The following is an 18,925-nucleotide window of genomic DNA, read 5'->3' as shown; positions in this document are numbered from 1 at the left end:
ACCAAAATGCCCACTGGTCTTAAAGGAGTATCTCCCTCTCATCTCGAGTTTTAAAAGATGTGACGAAGCCATTTAGGAATTAGTGCACTCGACCTGGAAGCGGAGACCAGGCAACTTCCTGAATTCCCCCAGTGAGGTGTGTTGCGAGCAGAGGGCTGGGTAGGGTCTTCACAGAATACTGACTCTTCTCGAGGATTCGTGGTCTGACACTCACTAATTCCCCGAGGATACCTTAGTGTAACACCACCCGTTTGTGTGTTTCAGGTGTGTGGAGGTTATCGCAAAGGAGGGACAGAGCCTGAAGGAGCTGTACTTGGTGTCCTGTAAGATCACTGACTATGGTAGGTAATGAGCCCTACGCCTATCCTCATACAAACAGAGGTTATCTAAAGATGTCAAGAATCACTTTAGATAGTTTGTGTTCCCTTACACAATTCTGATGGAACAGAAATAAATGGAGAAACAGTCTAGAAATCACAGTAGAGTGAGTGTGTGCGTGAGCTCGGTGCACAGTCTTACATACGTACTGATACACACAGGAGTAGAGTGCAGATTGGAGAGCGGGGAAATGCAAATACTTTTCAGGCCAATTAAGTGTCTGATCTTGTGAACAGGACTTGTAGAATCGGTGCGTCGACTTCACTGGCTGGCTTAGCACCAGGCACGGTGTATGCCCGGGGTTCAGAAGGCCAGTCCTGATGCCAGTCTGCTGCATCCTAGTGGCCACGTTAAGAGGGGTAGCAAGTGTCGGTGTACGTTCTCTCAACCGTCTCCATTATCTGGTATTGACTAGCCTCTGTGAACAGCGAGAGCCACATGGCCATGTGCAGTGTCTCTTCCCAGTCAGTGTGCATCTGACAGTGTACGGTGGAGGTCGAGCATTTGTCACGGTAAGAGAGAGAGTGGGTCCCCTTTTTCTCACTGCTTAAATTGCTTACATAGATTTTAATTTTTTCCCCGAGAGAGAAGTTAGTATTTAATTCTCCTATTGTTAGCTTTTCTATCTGCTGTGACTCCAGTCCGAGGATGTTGGGCCCGGCTGCGCTGGGAAGGAGAGGGGTGCATTGTCAGATCCTAAGGTTGCCATTTAGAAAAGGGCAGTGCAGGGCGTGTTGACTGCCTGGTGTGCATGAAGCTCCTGCTTCATTTATAGCCACTCCCACAAAAAGCAACAGTAAGAATTGTTCATATTTGAAATACATTTACACAGACTTAGAAAACACTGTTTCCATATTGTTGTCTCTTTCTAGTTAAAAGCTGTGGAGATGTGTTGATTTCCTTTTCCTTTTCTATAGTCCCTTGCCTTGCTTGGCATGTTAAGCTGATACCTAACACGCTTGACTTTTGAGATCTTCCTGAAGCTCCCGGTTTCAAGGCCTGGAGAGCCTGCGGCCCAGCACATGAGTGTGAGAATGTGTGTGCTCAGGAGAGCCTCTCCCCTCTCCTGCCTCCTCCCCCCATGGGACTAGTGTGGGCCTGCGTTGGGTGGGGTAAGTGGATACTTCTGGCGGTGTTTCAGGATGCACTGCCTCAGGAGAAGCCGCTCACCTGGCATATATACCCTGTATGGTTTTTGTCAGGTTCCTCTCCGGTGTTGACTGTGGCTGTAGGGCTTAGCAAAATCTAGCCAGGCTGTTATAAAGTAATATTCGTGTAAATTGATATATGATACAGTTGTCATCATACCCATACACTTCTATCTCTTCAAATTAAACAGATCATTATGGTAAAGGGTAACAGTTTATGAACACATCAGGAAGTCAGAAGTATCTGGGTGAATCCAATGCTGTCACTCATCCATCACCGAACAGAGCTGGTGTCAGGTATGGGCGGGGGAGTAACTAAAGCCCAGCAAGTGGGTCACGGTTAGAACTCTGTCTCTTCTGTCCGTCATAAGCCTAAAGTATGTTACTTAACCTGAGTTTTTGCCCTCTGAGAAGCCACAGGATACGTTCCAGAGGCGGCAGTGAGAGTAGAAAGTTCCATGTAGCACCTGCTGGTGTGTTGGTCACTCACTAACAGTTCTGAGAAATCACCTCTGCCATGCGAGCTCACACGGGAAACATCCGATACATGTTGTGCTCACACAGGAAACAACCAGTACACACTGAGCTCGTGTTGGTCTGTAGCTACCTCGATGACTTCCAGACCTGCACGATTAGCAGGAAGGGGAAGAAGGGCCTTGGGAGGCTGGCGTATCCAAGTCACCTCCCCATCCAGGTCTGTTTCCTTCATCTTCTCTGTACTTCTTCATCGAAGCTTACTCTGGGTTTCTTGTATATCTTTCTATGTTTCTAGGATGGTTTAATATCCTTTTGATCTCTTTGAAAGCCTACTTTTGAAAGTTCTTATCATTCTGAAAAGTATCCCTTGCAGTTAAGAAGAGAACAGGAGTGGAATCTGTGTGTCTCGCCCAGGTCGACAGAGGTCAGAAGCAGTCACTGTCTCGGCAGCACAGCCTTCCCAGGACAGAATAAATAGGATGGACGAGAAACCTCTTGTCCCCATACGGCATTTTCCACTGCAGCCCGTACGCCAGGGGCGGTTCTGAGACAAACCCAGGTTACCTGAGAGTTGTTAGCATGTTTTCTTCTTTTTAACCTTTGCATGCTGAGGAACCATAGAAGTTCAGTCTGGAAATATCCTTTTGCTTCTATTCTCAAATGTAAACACTTAGCTGCTGATATTGTAGTTTGGTGCACGAGGTCATTTTTGCACACAGCACTACTGTGCTTTGGATGTGTGTTCTTTTCAGTGCTGGAGCCAAGCTTGGGGTCTTGACTGCTGCTGGTCAACATTCCTAGCCCCTAGGTTCCCTCCATGCCTCTCCACAAGCTCCCCTGTGGCTCTCAGAGACCCAGATGGCTCTCCTTGGTGTTTTCCTAACTGCTAAGTACCGCTCTTGGTCACAGTACTTCTTTGATTTGGAGCATTTTTAACTTGACAGGGAGTCATGCTTCTGGACTACTCAGGACAAAGGGTTTCCCAAATCAAAGCCAACCACTGTGCCCATTGTAGTCACGGGCGCTGTCCTTTCAGTTGACCTAACAGTGATAGGCCTGATCCATGTTCATTCTGTCAGCATCCACTGTGTGCCAGGCCCTGGTCTCTGTGCAGGGGAGTGTGGCTTCTCTTATTCTGAAGCAGAAAGTCTGAGAGGCTAGGGCTGCCCTGCGTAGCCTGGTGCAAGGGGTGACAGCACAGCTCTTTCTCAAAGGCAAGAATGGCAGGGGTGGTCCGGTAAGATTAATCTTTGCTTGGGTGTAACCCATGCTTCACCCTTGCCATGCTGACCTTCTGCCGCCATTGAAAGATTAATGGGCCGTACCTTCCCCACCCTGCTCGGACCCTGATCTCTCTCGCTGTTTGTCAACTCAGATTAGGATCTGGGATATATATCCAAGCAGCAGTGCTGGGGAGACAAAGGAAATCCAAAACAGGGTCGGCAAGAGCTGCAGCAAAAACGCTCTCTCCTTCAGTCAGTTTACTCTTGTTATCCCTCTTACTTTTCATATTACTAGCTGTGTATTACCTACAGTGATGTTCCATTTAAAATAACTTTCTAGCATTTTCTTTTTGTTTCAGTTTAAATTGTATTTTAAACTGCTCCAAGATTGCTGTACGATGCACCTCTTTTTGTCAGCAGAAGTAACTCTAATAGCTGTAAAGTGACAAAGAAGAGCTTGAACAACGCAGATTTGCAAGTCAGAAAGAGTGCTCCATTGCTACTGTTATTATTCTCACTTTCCGTCCTGTTATTTAAATATAAATAACACTCATTGTTGCTAGCGCCAGTGCTACTTAGCTGAAGCCTCTGCCTTGCAAATTCTTGTCTCTTAAGTGTCCATTTAGGTATTTCCCTCCATTTCTACTTCTTTATTTAACTCTTCATTCTGTGGCATTTAGAAGATATCATGATCTTCTTTCCTTCTAAGTAATGGGCCTGGTTTCTCACCTAAAATTCGGCATTGGTTACATTTCTGTATTAGAAAGAAAGGGAAACAAGGAAAATGAGCCTATGAATGAACTAGAATTTACACCAGTTCCCACCCCACCCCCGCCGTGTGTGTGTGTGTGTGTGTGTGTGTGTGTGTGTGTGTGTGTGTGTGTGTGTGTGGTGGGGTCTGTCTGTCTGTCTGTCAGTCCGTCTGTCTGTCTGTCCATCTGAACATCTGTTCATCTGTTCATCTGTCTGTCTGTCTACTACAGTGTTCAGGGAACAAATCCTGGGCGTCACTTCTCTCCTTCTACCGTGTGGATCCCTAGGACCAAACTCTTGCAAAGATATTACTTACTGAGCCATTTTGCTGCCCTGAAATATTTAATTATAACTTTATCCAAATGCTTTTGTTTGGTTGGAGTGAAGAAATTGTTGACTTTCTTCCCTGGCTACTAAATTTCTATGACTATAGTTAGATCCCCTTGAAATAAAAGACTTAGCATTGACAGCGTTTGTGCTGTTTGCTGTGATTAAACATAGTATTCAGTTTAGTAAGAAGGACTTTTGAAAATACTTCTTCAAACAGTACTACTGTTGATGTGTGAAGGGAGACCCGCCATCTTAACAATATTAAGAATCCTACATAGTGTTTATTGTTTAATTTCTATCAGCAATACTTTATAGTTTTTAGTTAAATTCACCTCCATATTGTATACATTTGGTGTTATTTTAAGCATGTTATATATTTTGATAGATTTTTCTCATATATATAGAAAAAAGTTGTATATGTTGAGTCAATATTTTTTTAGCCTTGCTATTTCTGCTTTACTCCTTTAGCTATTAAATTTTTTAAAATTATATTTTCTGTACAAAAAAATTAGTATCATAACCATCTGAATGCAACTCTTCCTCAGTATAGTTCTTAGGTTAAGAAATAGCCTAACCCATACTTCCAAAGTAAATAAACCTGTTTGTGTGATTATGGCACATGAACGATCCTACACCTCCAAGCACGTATATATGCACATACATACATACATACATACATACATACATACATACATACATACAGTGTTCTAAATTACCTTTTATAAATGAGTGCTACAATTCTACATTTAACATAGCTGTTATCTAAAATAAGAACTGTCCAACATTTGTTTTCTACATTACTTTTGTATTTGGAAATCCTGGGCTTAATTTTAATTGTTTTTAACATTATATTTAATGGAGAAATCGCCTTTTATAGATATGGAAAACTTACATCAAACCAAGGGATCCATTTTTGTGACATGTCCACTTTGGATGTCATTGCTTTCTGCTCTGCAGACTAAGCATTTCCATAGTGGTGGTGCTCTTAGCAAGCAGAGGGAATCCTGACTTCCCTTGTGCACAGTCAGTCAGGGAGGAGAAGCTTGTAAGTAGCATTGCCACTCTTGCACTGAACACTATGCGTGTTACAGAGCGTCTTGCCTTGTGGTATTCCGTGAAGGAAAAGGCCATGTGGATGTTCACAGTTTTTTGAAAATGCTTTCCTCCATGGTAATAAGTTCTCTCTATCCAAAGATATGTGCAGGCAGAGGTAGTCTCTGGGGAGGAGGCAGGAGGATGTAAACCTGGGAAGATACTTGCCCTATTTGATTCTTGAAGTCCTTTTCTAATCCTAGGCCTTATTCTGCACTGTTTCATTCAGCAAAGCTGTACTCTTAAGTGTGCACACTGCTGGTGGGTGCTATGGGAAAACCCCAAATAGAGAAATGGACACTAAGTAACAGTCATGTGTGAATACTCCTGTCATTTTTAGGAATGTGACAGTGGGTTTTAAAGGTCAGTCTGCAAGTTGTAGCGGCTTAGGAGAAGCCACCTGTGATGGACCGCTCTGTCTAGGGAATGATTTGGGGAGAGGCAGCAGAGGAGGTCCTGAGGGAATGGGGACCCAGGAGGATTTGGAGCATGAACAGGTGTCTGAATGGATGAGTTTGGTTAATCTAAAGAGAGAACAGAAATCATCCAAAACGATGCTATGCACACACAGGCAAATGTTTTGTTGTAACTTATCCTGTCTAATTCATCATCCCATGGCAACAACTTAACATATACTAGAAAGAGGGAAACAGTATGCTGGGTAATAGCTACTAATCAAATCTATAGCTCTACCAAGAACAAGTGTATACCTTCACCATAATATGATAGAATCATTACAGTTTCGTGCTCTTTTCTTTAGACATTGATTCCTTAAACATTTAATTTTAAGAGTTGCTATCAATGCTGGAGTCTACAGATGTGGAAACTGAGGCACATTGTTTTACAACTTTGCACAGTTTAAACTGGATAGATAGATAGATAGATAGATAGATAGATAGATAGATAGATAGATAGATAGTTTCAGTACCAAGGTAACTTGTTATACACGCACTGTTGGGTCAGTGACATGCCTGGAATGTTTATATTCAATAGTCATCACTGTACCAACGTTTTCCCCTTTCAGCCAGGCTTTCCAGCTTAGGCTCCCCGCACTCACTATGTGGTTGTAGATGTCCTTGAACTCCTGAACCTCCAGGCTCCACCTCCATAGTGCTAGGATTAGAGATGTGTGCCACCATGTCCAGGATGTTGGGTACCAGGAACCCAATCTAGACCCTCATGCATGTTGGGCAAGCATTCTGCAACTGAGCTATGGCCCCAGCCCAACTGTTTGCTTCTTTTCAAATTTTTGTATAATTCTTTATAAATTAAATTTTCTGGAGCCCATGATGTAGTAAAATCCTAATAAAGTAATTGAATTTTCTCTAATTTCCTTTTTTAAAGGATAGAGTGAATCTGTGAGAGACCTAGAACCATTGTCTTTTCAGTAGACAAGCAAATGGAACCCAGACACTAGTCCACCAAGGACAGCCGTCACTGCCACCCCTCATAGCAGGTGATGTTCAGATTTCTCGATTTCCATGGCTGAATTTTTTCTTCATTTTAATGGTTGTTTTAAACCAATTTCAGATAGCACGGAATATGTCATAGTTTTGTGGTACGCACACATATTTGTAAGTACATAACTCTGTCATACAAAATAGCGTGGCTAATTGTTCCTCCCTCTGACCTCTTAGATGCGAGCCCAACAAGTCCTTGGGTCTCAGTGCCGCCATTTGCCTCAGTTTCCTGTAATGAACATTCTCTCAAAGGTCAAATTCAAGTCCCTCCTTGGTGGCTTTCTGCTCTGCCTCTTCCTTGGCCTTTAACCTCAGGGCTCCTCAGTTTCTGAAGAGCTGGGGAGTCGAAGCCCCTGTGGACCTTCCTTGTAGACCATCAGGCCTCTTGTCCCTTCACGTGCTCTATTTTGTCTTTGTGTAGCAAAGGTCAGAAATCATGATTGTTTCTCTTTAGTCATTTCCAAGACCCTGAGTTCTTTACTTCACCTTTCAAATGTGACCAATGATTTACCACTCCATAGCATTTTAAGCTTAGCCGTCTTGATCTTACTGATAGGGCGAACAGTCCTTTCTTTGGTAAAAGGTTGGAAGCTATTTCAAGTTTACTCTGTTTGTTGGACATACCTGGCTTATCTGGTTCACTTCAAGATAGATGCATATATATGCCATTTCTTCTACAGTCTGTCCAGTTTAATGAACTCATCCAGTTGTATCCAGAACCTTCTTTTACTGGTTTCCTGCTTGGGAAGTCTCACGTATCACTTAGCATGTCCTTCAGAGAGGCCCTGCATCGTCCGTCGTTTGGGAATGCCCAGTGCGCTAGAGACTCGTGGTTTCTTACATCTACTCTCCCATCCACAGCCTGTAGAGAGAGGAAGGGACTTAAGAATGAAAGGTAGATTTGTATGTTTGCTATTCTGTCAGTTTTCTGGTTATTTCCTTTAGATTTTGCTGAGACCTTTTGGATACAGCCATTCGGAAATAGGTATGAAGTTATTGAATTCATGTAATCTTACAGGTCCCTCCACAGGCCTTCACACTTCCTTGTGGTGCAGTGGCTATGACTCAATTAATTTAATATTCAGACAAAGAACAGTCTGTGAAACACTTGTGCGTTTCCAGCTTCTCCAAAGTGCAGATGACACCATGGAGCTGCCAGTAAACGAGCTGCTCAGGGGTAGGGACCAGCCGGCCTGCCGCAGTGTGGCTGCCTGGAGAGGCTCAGGGTAGATGACATCGGCCTTTCCCAGCCCACCAGGTCTGTTGGCTCTGTCCCCTCAGAGCAAGAATGAATAGTGCTCGCTGCCTCTGTCTTCCAAAAAGAACAATAATAACAGCATCAAAAAACCCAGAGCCCCAGACCCTCTTGATGATTGCTCTGTAGCATGGAGGTTAAAGAGAACTTTCCCATGCACAAAAGGCTGGCATATTAATTTAATTTACTAATTAAGTAAATTAAACTTACTTTTAACTCCAGTATCTGACTGTTCATTTTAACCCTTTTTCCAGAGCATTCTCTTCAGACTCGATCACCTAAAATCTATCTGTCATGTGTGTTTTTCATCTAGGGCTTATCGCATGACATTTAATAAATAGTTTGAACTTTTCAACTTTTCCAACAATTGTGTTGAACTGGCATGGCTGATGCAGCCTCTGCGCCGAGTGCCATGCATGTCAAACTGTAAGTGACTGAGAGTGAGTAGAGAAAAGGAGATTTTTAAAACCTGGAAAAGGGGATAAACAAAACAAACCCTCTCTACCTTTAGGAATTTCTGATGCTTTTTCTCTTTTGTGGTGTGTGTGTGTGTGTGTGTGTGTGTGTGTGTGTGTGTGTGTGTGTGTGTATTTTTGGGGGACATATCTGTCCTGGTGAAAAGAGCAATATTCATACATCTGATTCAGTCATTACAGGTCATGGTGTTTTCGTATGGTAAACAAGTCTTTAATGCAGAGAAAATGTGCAGAAACTTTTGGTGGTTGATACTGCTGTATTTCTAACAATCCCAGTTATTTAGGTTCAGATCTCCCCTCCCCCATACAGCTTGATTCCCTTTCTTTCTACTGTCTCCATGCTCACAGATGGCTTTAGGAGCTTCTCCAAGAAAACAGTTTTGCTTTGAAGATAATTTTTGTTCCATATAGATTCTTCTGTTGTACTATTAGATTTTAAAGTTCACAGGACTCTCCTGATAGAATCCAGCCTCTTCACTGCCCTCTGTACGTTTGGAAGTTCCCTGCAGTCAGCCTTGGGAGGCTACATTTGGAAGTCAGAGTCCCCACAATGCTGCCCTGATGTGCGGATCACACTGCACAGAAGACAGGTCATGGTGGAGAGCCATCTGCAGAGATGCCCTGGACCTGCATGAGGGCAAACGTTCGCACTAAGGGTGCTCTAGATGCTGGACCAGCATGTCAGACCAGCATGTGCATGCTGCACGCAGTGAGGGAGAGGACTCAGTCTGCCCATCTTGAACAACAAAAAGAAACTTAAAATTTTTAGCTCTATAAAATAAGTGAAGAGCTTGAAATTTAATCAGTCTCATTTTCTGTGAGGCAAACGCGCTTGGCTTTTTTTTTTTGAGAATCCTGCCGTCTGCTCTGGTTTACATGAGAAATTGGGCAAAATCCTCAAAGTGTTCGTTTTCAACTTTGCCTTCCCAGCACACCTTGCAATCAAGGCGTGCAAATGATTCACTTCTAAAGTAGGATAAATTAGTTACAGATTCAAATATCTTCTCCCTCTCATATTCTGATTAAAATATTTTCCTAAATGTCAAGAAAAGAGGCGAGCTTACCAAGCCTGCTGAAATTCGCACATAGCTTGTGGCTCTCCCTCACGTTAGAGCTCCGTGTGCCCAGTACTTACTGCTGTGATGATTATTGGTTGCTTACGTGTTTGTGATTTGTACCGTTGTAGTAAATGACTGTAAACCTGCCCCCCCAGGCCCACACAGCCCCCAGACTTCTGCCACATTCATGTACTTGGGTAAAATGTGGTGCCAAAGCAGTTTCAGGAAATGTACTGTGTATGCATGTATAGTTCATGTTCCTGTGTTCATCGTATTCCTTAGTGTGCAGAAGGACAGACTGACACCAGAGCTGCGGGCCCTCAGAACAGTAAGCACCCATGATAAAAGAGCCTCCCCGCAGGATGCAGATTGTAGATTGGTGTGTCCTTCACAGAACCAGGCAGCTTTTCCACAAAACCTCATCTCTTCTGCTAAATAGACTATTGATTTGAAATCTGTTCTCTCTTAGTTAATGAAAAATCAGATTTAAAATTTCCATTTATGAAAGTAGTATTCATTTTAATACTATGTACTATTAAATTAGTTGTTTTAATGACATAGTCTTTAAATTAGAAAGCTATTTTAAGTTCTTGAGGTTTCTAGGTTTATAGAAAGGCTATAAAAGTGTTATAGATGTGGCAGGCTCTACAAATATTCATTGTATTTTTTTCAGCTGCAGGAAACCAGTCGACAATGTAGACTTATACTTAGGAGCCGTGTAGTATAGCTGTTAGAGTCTACTGTTGTAAATCTATATAAATCTACAACCTGCTAGGAAAGATAGAATCTCTTCCAACTTGTGGTTGTAGTAAATGCCTCCAGCGGACTCTGGTCTGTCTCACAAATCCGTTTAGACCTTCTGAACGGAGCCTCTCTTTTGTGCCAGGCGTGTTTCTAGCTGGGCATGTTCAGGCTGCTGATTGACTGACTGAGAACCAAATCATTCTCGCTAAGACATCCTCAGGCCTGGCTACTACAGAAGAGGTGCATTCTGGGGCCTCACTAACAAAGCTTGCTCTTCCCCCAGTAGCGATACTTACAACGTGAATGAAAATTCACTGACCTATATTCTTCCATTTAAATCCTTAACAATTTAAATTAAAACTTTGTCAACAGTAATTCTAACCATACTGAGGCAAAAAGAGCGTTCCCTACAATCTGGCTGCACTAAATGTAATTCATAACTATCAAAAATCCGTTTTCTCTGCATAACTTTTAAGAACACTCCTGATGTCTTGAAAATTCCATGCAATTTTCTTTAAAAGTTGGTTTGGAATGCCACTGTGCATCTTGAAGCCCACACACAGTGACTTAAATTACAGCAATAGCGTATTTCTCAAGCACCATATAGTTGCAAATCCTTTATCCCCAAGTACATAGTAGCAGATTTTCTCCTTGAACAGTGAAGGAAGTTGAACTTGGGGGCTATTTCAATTTAACACATGATGTGCTGCAGGCTCTCACTAAGGCTTGCCTTGCCTGGTGTTTTTTTCCTGATTCCTCCTTGTTTCCTGTAAAAAGAATTAAATGTGTAATACTCATTATGAACTGGACTCATACGACCACTGTTTCCAAAGCTTTGTTCCTTACACTGACTTCTGTGTAAGCATTTTCTTCTCAATGGGTCATCTAAATGCAGAGTAGAATGCTTGCTCTCAGTGGTTTTTAACTCTCATAGCCATTACCCATCTACCTTGGGTCTGAAAATGCTTCAGTATACATGGCTACCTCATGCTCGGGTATTTTCAGTGCCTCATACAGCGTCCTACCTGGTGTGGCAACCATGACCAAGCCAGGCTGAATCTGTTCACAGAATAGACCTTCAGTAAAGTAGTTCTATTGATAACCCATCAGGCACCTAACAGTGTTCTCAGTTTCTTTGATCCTGCTGTTCTGTCTTAGCCTACCAGACTAGCATGGGATGTCTCTCCCCTCACCAGCACAGCAAGATGTCCTCTTGGAAAACTAGGCACCAGGCTTGTAAGTATCCATTTACAGGAAGCGTAGTTCTCTTAATCAGAGCTGTCAATGAAGGGTCTAAGGAAATGGTTTTCACAAAACAGCTATAATGACCTTTCAAAAAATGCCTTGCAGATGAATAAAGAAAAAATTTTCAGCTGTGCATGCCTTTATATATTGTTGTAGGCTAGTTATCATAACATACCTCTGTAGTCCCAGCGCTGAAGAGGGGGAGGCAGGAGATCCCAGTTTTGAAGGCACATGGAGTTTACATAGTAAGTCTTTATTTTTAAAGGCAATTAAAAGGTGAAAGAAAAGGAAAAGAAATGAATTGTTTATCCTGGCTTGTTCGAAGCCCTAAAAATCAAAAGAAATGTTACATTTAAACATTGAGGTGCCTTGACTACTCTCGGGCACTGTTCATCATTAGGGGTCACCCTTGGAACAATGCCCTCAGAGGACATGAAGGCCAGTGTCCACCTTCTAGAGGGCACTGTCCTGCAGCCCACTTCTGTAGGAGCCTGCATGGCCTGTGCCTCAGCTCACCCCCACACCTAACATCGCTGTTCCCTTCCCTGCCAGCTCTGTCCAGCCACACAACTCCAGGGCCATTCTCAGTGGCATCCGGTGACACGGTCGACATGTGTCCGCATCTATCATGGAGACTGGGGAGTTAGGCAGGGGACAGATGCAAATGCAGAGACAGGAGGTTTCGTTACCTCCCTGCCCACTGCTGGACGTGTCCAGTCTGTTCCAGAACTGTAAAACAATTCAGTAGTTATTGGAAGACACAGGTTTACCCCCAGTCCAGTCTGGTCCTTCCTTGCTTCACTTTTGAAAAATAAGGCTTCTGTTCCTATGTCAGAGAGAACACAGAGGTGACCGTGACCTACTAACACTCAGTCGTCTGCTGAAGCTTGTGATGCAGGCAGGATTAGCTGGGCTCTAGCCTGAGGCCTGAAACACAGGACCAGGCCTTTTTAGATTTCCCTCAGTCTCAGATTTCCTTCATTTTATTTTCCTTCCACTGTTTCCCAATAATGAACCCTTGTAGCTTTGTCACCATTGGATATACTGGCAGAGGGCTGGCTTGCATCCCCCAGACAAGCATAGAACACTTCTATATGAAAGTCTTGAGTTCAGCAGACACTTAAAAACCTCTATGTATGTTACCTAAGACCTTACGGGCCTCCATGAGGAAGCAGCATAAAGACCTTCCAAGCTAACAGGTGTGGTAGTGGAGAATCCTACGGGAGTGTCACAAGATGTGCTTCCTATAGGAAGCATCTCAGTAACTCAGTTCTGAGGCCATGGAGGACAGAAAGAAGAAGTTCTGGTGGCATCTGAGGGGACTGGGCTGCAAGATTTTCCAGCCTTACTGGCTACTCTGAGGCCCCATTTCTCTGTGAGAAAACTCTATGAGCCCACAGCAGGCCCAACACTGTCCTGTCTTCCAGCCCGAGAGACTTCTCTTTTCCTTGTGTGACTGTCATTTCTTCTCACCATCCTTCCTCGTTCACTTTTTTTTTCTTCCATGAAACTCACCAGACTTGAAAGGGTGGAAAGTGTGCTCAGTGTACAAGTGAGTCTCATTATGTGATAATATTCTGTAATTCCATTTCCATGATGTAATGCATTTTAATTAACATGACAAGTCAAAACCAAATCTCCAAAATGGGATTCATTTCAAATTAAGTGACTTATCATTACAGACTTTAAAATGATTTCTCATTACAGTAGTGATGTAGATTTTAGTAGTATAGATAGAAATATTTGACTAAAGAAAAAATGTATTTCCTTTATCCTAACTCTGTAGCTGACACATCCATATAAGATATCTTTGGTTCGTAACCAATAATTGTATTTTCTCTAAATTGGATTCCTACTAATAAATTCTTAACACTTGTTATAATAAAACAAAATTGCAAAACTGGGTAAAAGTGCTGCTACATGTGAAGGAATTGTTCTTCCTCACATCCTACGGGACGTGTAGGGATTTGAGATCAACACACTAGTGCCCTGAGCGTCTTGGGAGTTTTATATTTGCAGGTTAGTTTATTGAAAACATGTACAGGAATTTCATAATTTCACACTGGAAGATAAGTGCACATGGACACACATGTGTGTTTAAGCATGCGTTATATTTCACATTGCTATCCAACACATTAAAATAACTTATCGTACTTTTTCTTTTGTTTTTTTAACCAAATTATTTTTGAAAGGAAGATTTTTTTAATAGATGGTTTCATTCATAGAGCACTTTAAGAATAGTAGAGTGTTTTAAATTTTTTAAATTTTCATTAACACATTAAAGGCCCACTGGAGAAGAGAAGCTGAAAACAAGTCCAGCTTGTGGTGTGTGATATATAACACCTTTTTGTGCTCTTGAGACAATACAGCCTAAAGGTAGAGATGTTTTCAGTGAACTGATGATATGAAATCTATGTTTCAACCAAATGTGTAAGTTAGACTTTTAGTGGTAATCAGATGTCTTTGTGCAGTACCGTTTTAGCCTCTGCATGTCCTTTTGGGGGCGGGGAGGAAACAAGCAAAGCTTCACTCTTAACGTTCTCCTTACTTGCTCTCAGAACAGTCTTCATTAGGTGGCAGACCCGCTCAATGTAACATGAGTGGGATATGTGATGATATCTCACAGCTGCCTGGACAGCACAGAGAAGGCCATCCTAAGATCACTCGCCTACATGTGACACAGGCACATAGGCGCCGTGGGGCCGGGAGCGCACTCCCTCCCTGGTAAGGCATCCTCTGTGTAGCAGACTGGATATTGATGAGTTCAGAAGTGGTGGGTATAGGTGATTTGGAATGCCATGTTAAAAGCTTTGCTACAGTTAGACTTTCTGCTATAAATTTAGGAGTTGCTGACAATGCAGGCAGAAAGTGAGAAAACAAGTTTGTCTTCCAAAGACAAAGTCAGCAGTATATAGGAAATAGGTGTCACTGGGAAGAGGTTAGCAAGGAAACCAACATTAGTGATGACAGTGAGATTGTACAGAAAGGTTCCTAGGTGTGCTTCTACATGCTGCACCGCGGCATTCTATTGACAGCTACTGTGGTATGTTACTCCGGACTTAGAGGTCAAAATGGCTCAGATGGGAAACTCTTAGAATGAAGAATTAGTAGCCAAATAAAATCTATATGCATTTATCTTTAGAGTTAAGGGGTGTGTGTGTGTGTGTGTGTGTGTGTGTGTGTGTGTGTGTTGTGAGTTTAGACGTCATGGACATAGAAAGAGACCTCTATCCGTTCGTTTATATCTTCTTCCTGTGGAGAGACAGGGAAAGTGGGTGAAGGAGTACAGAGGATGTGTATGGTTTAGAAATCATGAAAACATGAGCCTTGGATCTAGTTCGTAAGAGAAAAGGCAAGGTGGTGGTGGCCCGGAGGCAGCAGGGATCTGTTACCACCAGAGGCCAGGCAGACTTAGGCCCCTGGGCTGGGCTGCCTTCCAGGGATATGCTGATGTCTGACAGCTTTGTAGAACTGGCCCTACCCCTCACCTGAGCATCATGGGAGAGCTGGCCCTGAGGAACACACACACACACACACACACACACACACACACACACACACACACACACTAGTACCCATGTGTTTATAGGCTAGAGGACTACTTCAAGTGTCTTTTGTATCACCCTGCTCCTTGTGTTTTTGAGACAGTGTCTCTGGTTGAGCCCAGAGCTGGCTTTTTCTACTTACGCTGTCTGAGAGGATGCACCTCCCTTCCTCACAGTCCTGGTATTTCAGGCACAGGCTTCCTGCCAGGCTCTTGGGAGGGTTCTGGGATACTCAGAGCCCAGGCCCTAATGTACCTTCTTCACGGAGACATTTCCGCAGCCCCGAGAATTAAACTCTAAATCACAGATCTGCGGACATTGATATTAAAAGGTAAAAACATGCTCTCTAGCATGCTAATTACATTCTGCTTAGCATCACACCAACATCTGTTTCTCAATTGCAGCTTGCCAGTGGAATTCTTAATGAAATGTGGTCTTTCCTGTTTAAATTAAAGAGAGTAATTGTGATGTATTGCTATTTGTGTGCAGTATGTTTAATTCTCATTGTAAGCCAGCCTCGTCCTACAGAAATACAATGGAAGTCATCACACTGAAGAAGGTTAACAGACACTAGTAAAATTCATTGTATTAGCATTTAATACAATATAATGAAAATACTGTCACTTCAGCCCATAATCAACTTACGTTGCCTATGAAATATTTTTCTTACAGTACCTATGAGCATGGTCTGTGTTTTATATCTCTGGCACTTCTCAGCTTGGACTGACCTTGTTTCATAACTGTACAGGGTTATGGCTCCTGTGCTGGGCGGGGCAGTTCTGGGTTCCCCGCCTTTAGTAGTTCATTGTAATTTAATAAAATATAAAAATGACTCTCTGTTACTTTATCTGTGGCAAACATGAAACCAGCCACTGAACATAGACTTTAATCTGTTGTACGATAGTGGTGACTAGACTCTTTCTGTATCTCCCTAGTCAGAGACTTAAGTTTGCCTCCCACTTAGCCCTTCTAAAGTTTTCTTTTTCTATAATCTCCTTTTGTTCCCAGCTATACTGTCATTTATAAATCCAGCAGACTGTTCATCTGATACCTCAGAGGAAAACCAGACAGGAATAAAAGGAATGTCAAGAGTTCTTGCCCTCTTCTAGTGACTCCTGGATTATTTGGATGATAATGAGATCTTTTTCTTTAACTTTTTATTGGTTCTCTGTGAATTTCACATTACACACCCCTGACTGAAGTTTGTCTCAAGCTAGTTCCCTGACCAGGATCCCTCTGTCAAACTGGTGGGCATCTCAGACTTGCCCTTTTCAGGAAGCTTTAGGCCACCAATCATTCACACGCTCAAAGGTCAGACTCTGAGCACAGACAAAGCCTCTCTCTCCTCTCTGCCACCTACTGGCACACATGTGACATAGCATCCACACCTTCTAGGGGCAGGGTAATGCGTTCTTGATGTTGGTTTTCAGGGTGACCTTGCCATGGTGTTCTTAAAGGAACAAATAGTAGAGAATGCTGTCCCTCAGTGAAGTTCCTGGAAGGGCCACAGCCACTGTGTGGATTAGCTGCACTATGCAGACTGTATGTATTTGACATGCGGACTTCGCTCTATGATGAACCTGTTTCTGTAACAGCGGAGAATTATTAGAGTATAGGATTTCAAGATTACATATAAATTGGTTGTGAGGACTATGAAACTAGTTTTCAGTATGATCTTGGCAGTTACTATTCATTGGCTCTTGTAGTCTTAACAATCATAGAGTTTTTAAAGAGATTCATTTATTTTATTTTATGTGCATGGTATTTTGCTGGTGTACATAGATATGTATACTGTGTGCATACCTGGCATGATGGATCCCTGGAACTGGAGTTACAGACAGTTGTGAGCTACCATGCAGGTGCTGGGAGTTGAACTCCAGGCCTCTGGAGAAGCAACCAGTGCTCTTAACTGCTGAGCCCCTCCAGCCCTGTCGACTTTGAACATCTCTGTCATTACTCGTAGACTCATACAGAAATATGTCCTCAGTTGCCCAGGGATAAAAGGCAAAGAGCAGGTGGAGCGTGGTTTGAATTTACTTGAATTTACCTGCATCTCTGACCCTTAGTCTCAGCCTCTCCTCGACACCGTGCTAGCTGCTTAGCGAGCATTGCTCACCACCCGAAGCCCCGAGCTTGTTTTCTGTGAGGCGTGGAGCAGCGCCCTGGGAGGCAAAGTCTAGTAGTCCCAGCTCTGGGCACTCACTAGCTGGGAATGAAAACAAGTGAAAGTCCTCGTGGTTTTTTTCAGATGATAACGTGGACTTTTCTCCAAATCCATGTGTGCTTGAAGGCAGAGGGTCTAATTGCTTTGAAGTAGATCATGCCTTGTATCTAAACATGCGTATGAAGCTAAGGGGAATACTTAGACGCCCTGGACCTCTCCTTGAACTGTAAATCAGACATATAAATAAATGCTAGGATTGATGAGACGGGTGCCAAGACACAGTGAGAAAATGCAGTAGCTATAGTTTACCCTGTACCCACTCATCCCATCCAACAAGATGGGGAACACACACACACACACACATATATATATATATATATACACACACATACATATATATATGTATATATATATACACACATACATATATATATGTATGTATACATATATATATGTGTGTGTGCGTGCGTGCGTGTGTGTGTGTGTGTGTGTGTGTGTGTGTGTGTGTGTATATACATGTCATCTTTCTAATATAGCCGATCAGAGAAGGAAAGTTAAACGAGAGCTGGGGTGGGATGAGGAGGTTTCTGGCAGGATGAAGAGTGTAGGCCGATGTGCTGAAGGCAGGCTGGATTTGGATAGGAATTCTTCACAGTTCAGTCTGAGGTGCAGCATTAGGCTGGACCGTGCACACAAGCGGACCCGTCCTCCATCCCGATCTGTGGACGTTGATTCCTGATCCAGGACACTGAGGCATGTGGCTTACAGCAGGGTGGCACACCTGCCGGAAGCCGGACAGATGCTTCTGGAGTGGACGCCTGTTAAAAACTAACTCAGGTGCACACTGCACTCCAGCAGCCTTGCAGTCTGAACTTTTAAAAATCTTTAAGTGTCTCCTTATTCCATATTTTCATTTTTCCATATTCCATGTCTTGAAGTTTTACTCTAAGAACAGCAGGGTTTTTTTTTTTTAAATGCCTTTAAGTAGGTTTCACAGAACTAATTTAAATGCTGATTGGTGTAATACTATTTATTTAATTTATTTAATAGTATTTATTTTTATTTGATAATATTATTAAATTAAACTTTAAATGAGACCAGATCAGTTGAATTTCTTAGTATGAAACTCATATCATTTTTCAAGAGTAAGTATTTTAAAGATCGTGAATAATTTATTAAAGCCTTCAGAAATTTCATTAGGGTACAGTTACACTGATGCACACATGTTCTCCAGGGACATTTAGTTTTTAAGAAAGGAGAATTCTGTCTACCTTTCAAATAAAGCATACTGGAATTGATGAGACAGACACCCGTGGGTTTTGATCATGTGCTCTCCTCGTAGTTTAATTGTCCCCTGAAAAGAGCTCGTGTAACCACATCTAAGTCAGTGGAAACTAAGATGTAGACAGTCTCACCCTCAATCTGTTCACTAGAACATGTGTTAGATAAATGTGAAGCGATTAGCTTTGCACTGCCCTGATAAGAGTCATCTATTTTATGTATATCTGTGAATGTGACAGTATTGTTTAATTTATAAAATACCAAAACAGCAGAACATTCTAAGAGACATGTATAAT

At 42.6% G+C, this 18,925-nt stretch overlaps 1 protein-coding gene and 1 pseudogene across 3 annotated transcripts in view; one reads left to right on the top strand and one right to left on the bottom strand.

Annotated features, from left to right (window-relative positions):
* Positions 1 to 18,925, top strand: part of Fbxl17 (F-box and leucine-rich repeat protein 17) — a 438,576-nt gene that overhangs the window by 285,609 nt on the left and 134,042 nt on the right. For all 3 annotated transcript variants that reach the window (XM_039083777.2, NM_001108235.2, XM_063267332.1), the window contains one exon: positions 265 to 341. In XM_039083777.2, coding sequence (XP_038939705.1) covers positions 265 to 341 — 77 coding nt within the window. The remainder of the gene's footprint in view (positions 1 to 264; positions 342 to 18,925) is intronic.
* LOC120094928 (small nucleolar RNA SNORA17) lies at positions 16,462 to 16,586 on the bottom strand (annotated as a pseudogene).

The sequence above is a fragment of the Rattus norvegicus genome, chromosome 9 (genome assembly GCF_036323735.1).
Source record: "Rattus norvegicus strain BN/NHsdMcwi chromosome 9, GRCr8, whole genome shotgun sequence".
Lineage (NCBI taxonomy): Eukaryota > Metazoa > Chordata > Mammalia > Rodentia > Muridae > Rattus > Rattus norvegicus.
This window is presented reverse-complemented; position numbering and strand designations above follow the sequence as displayed.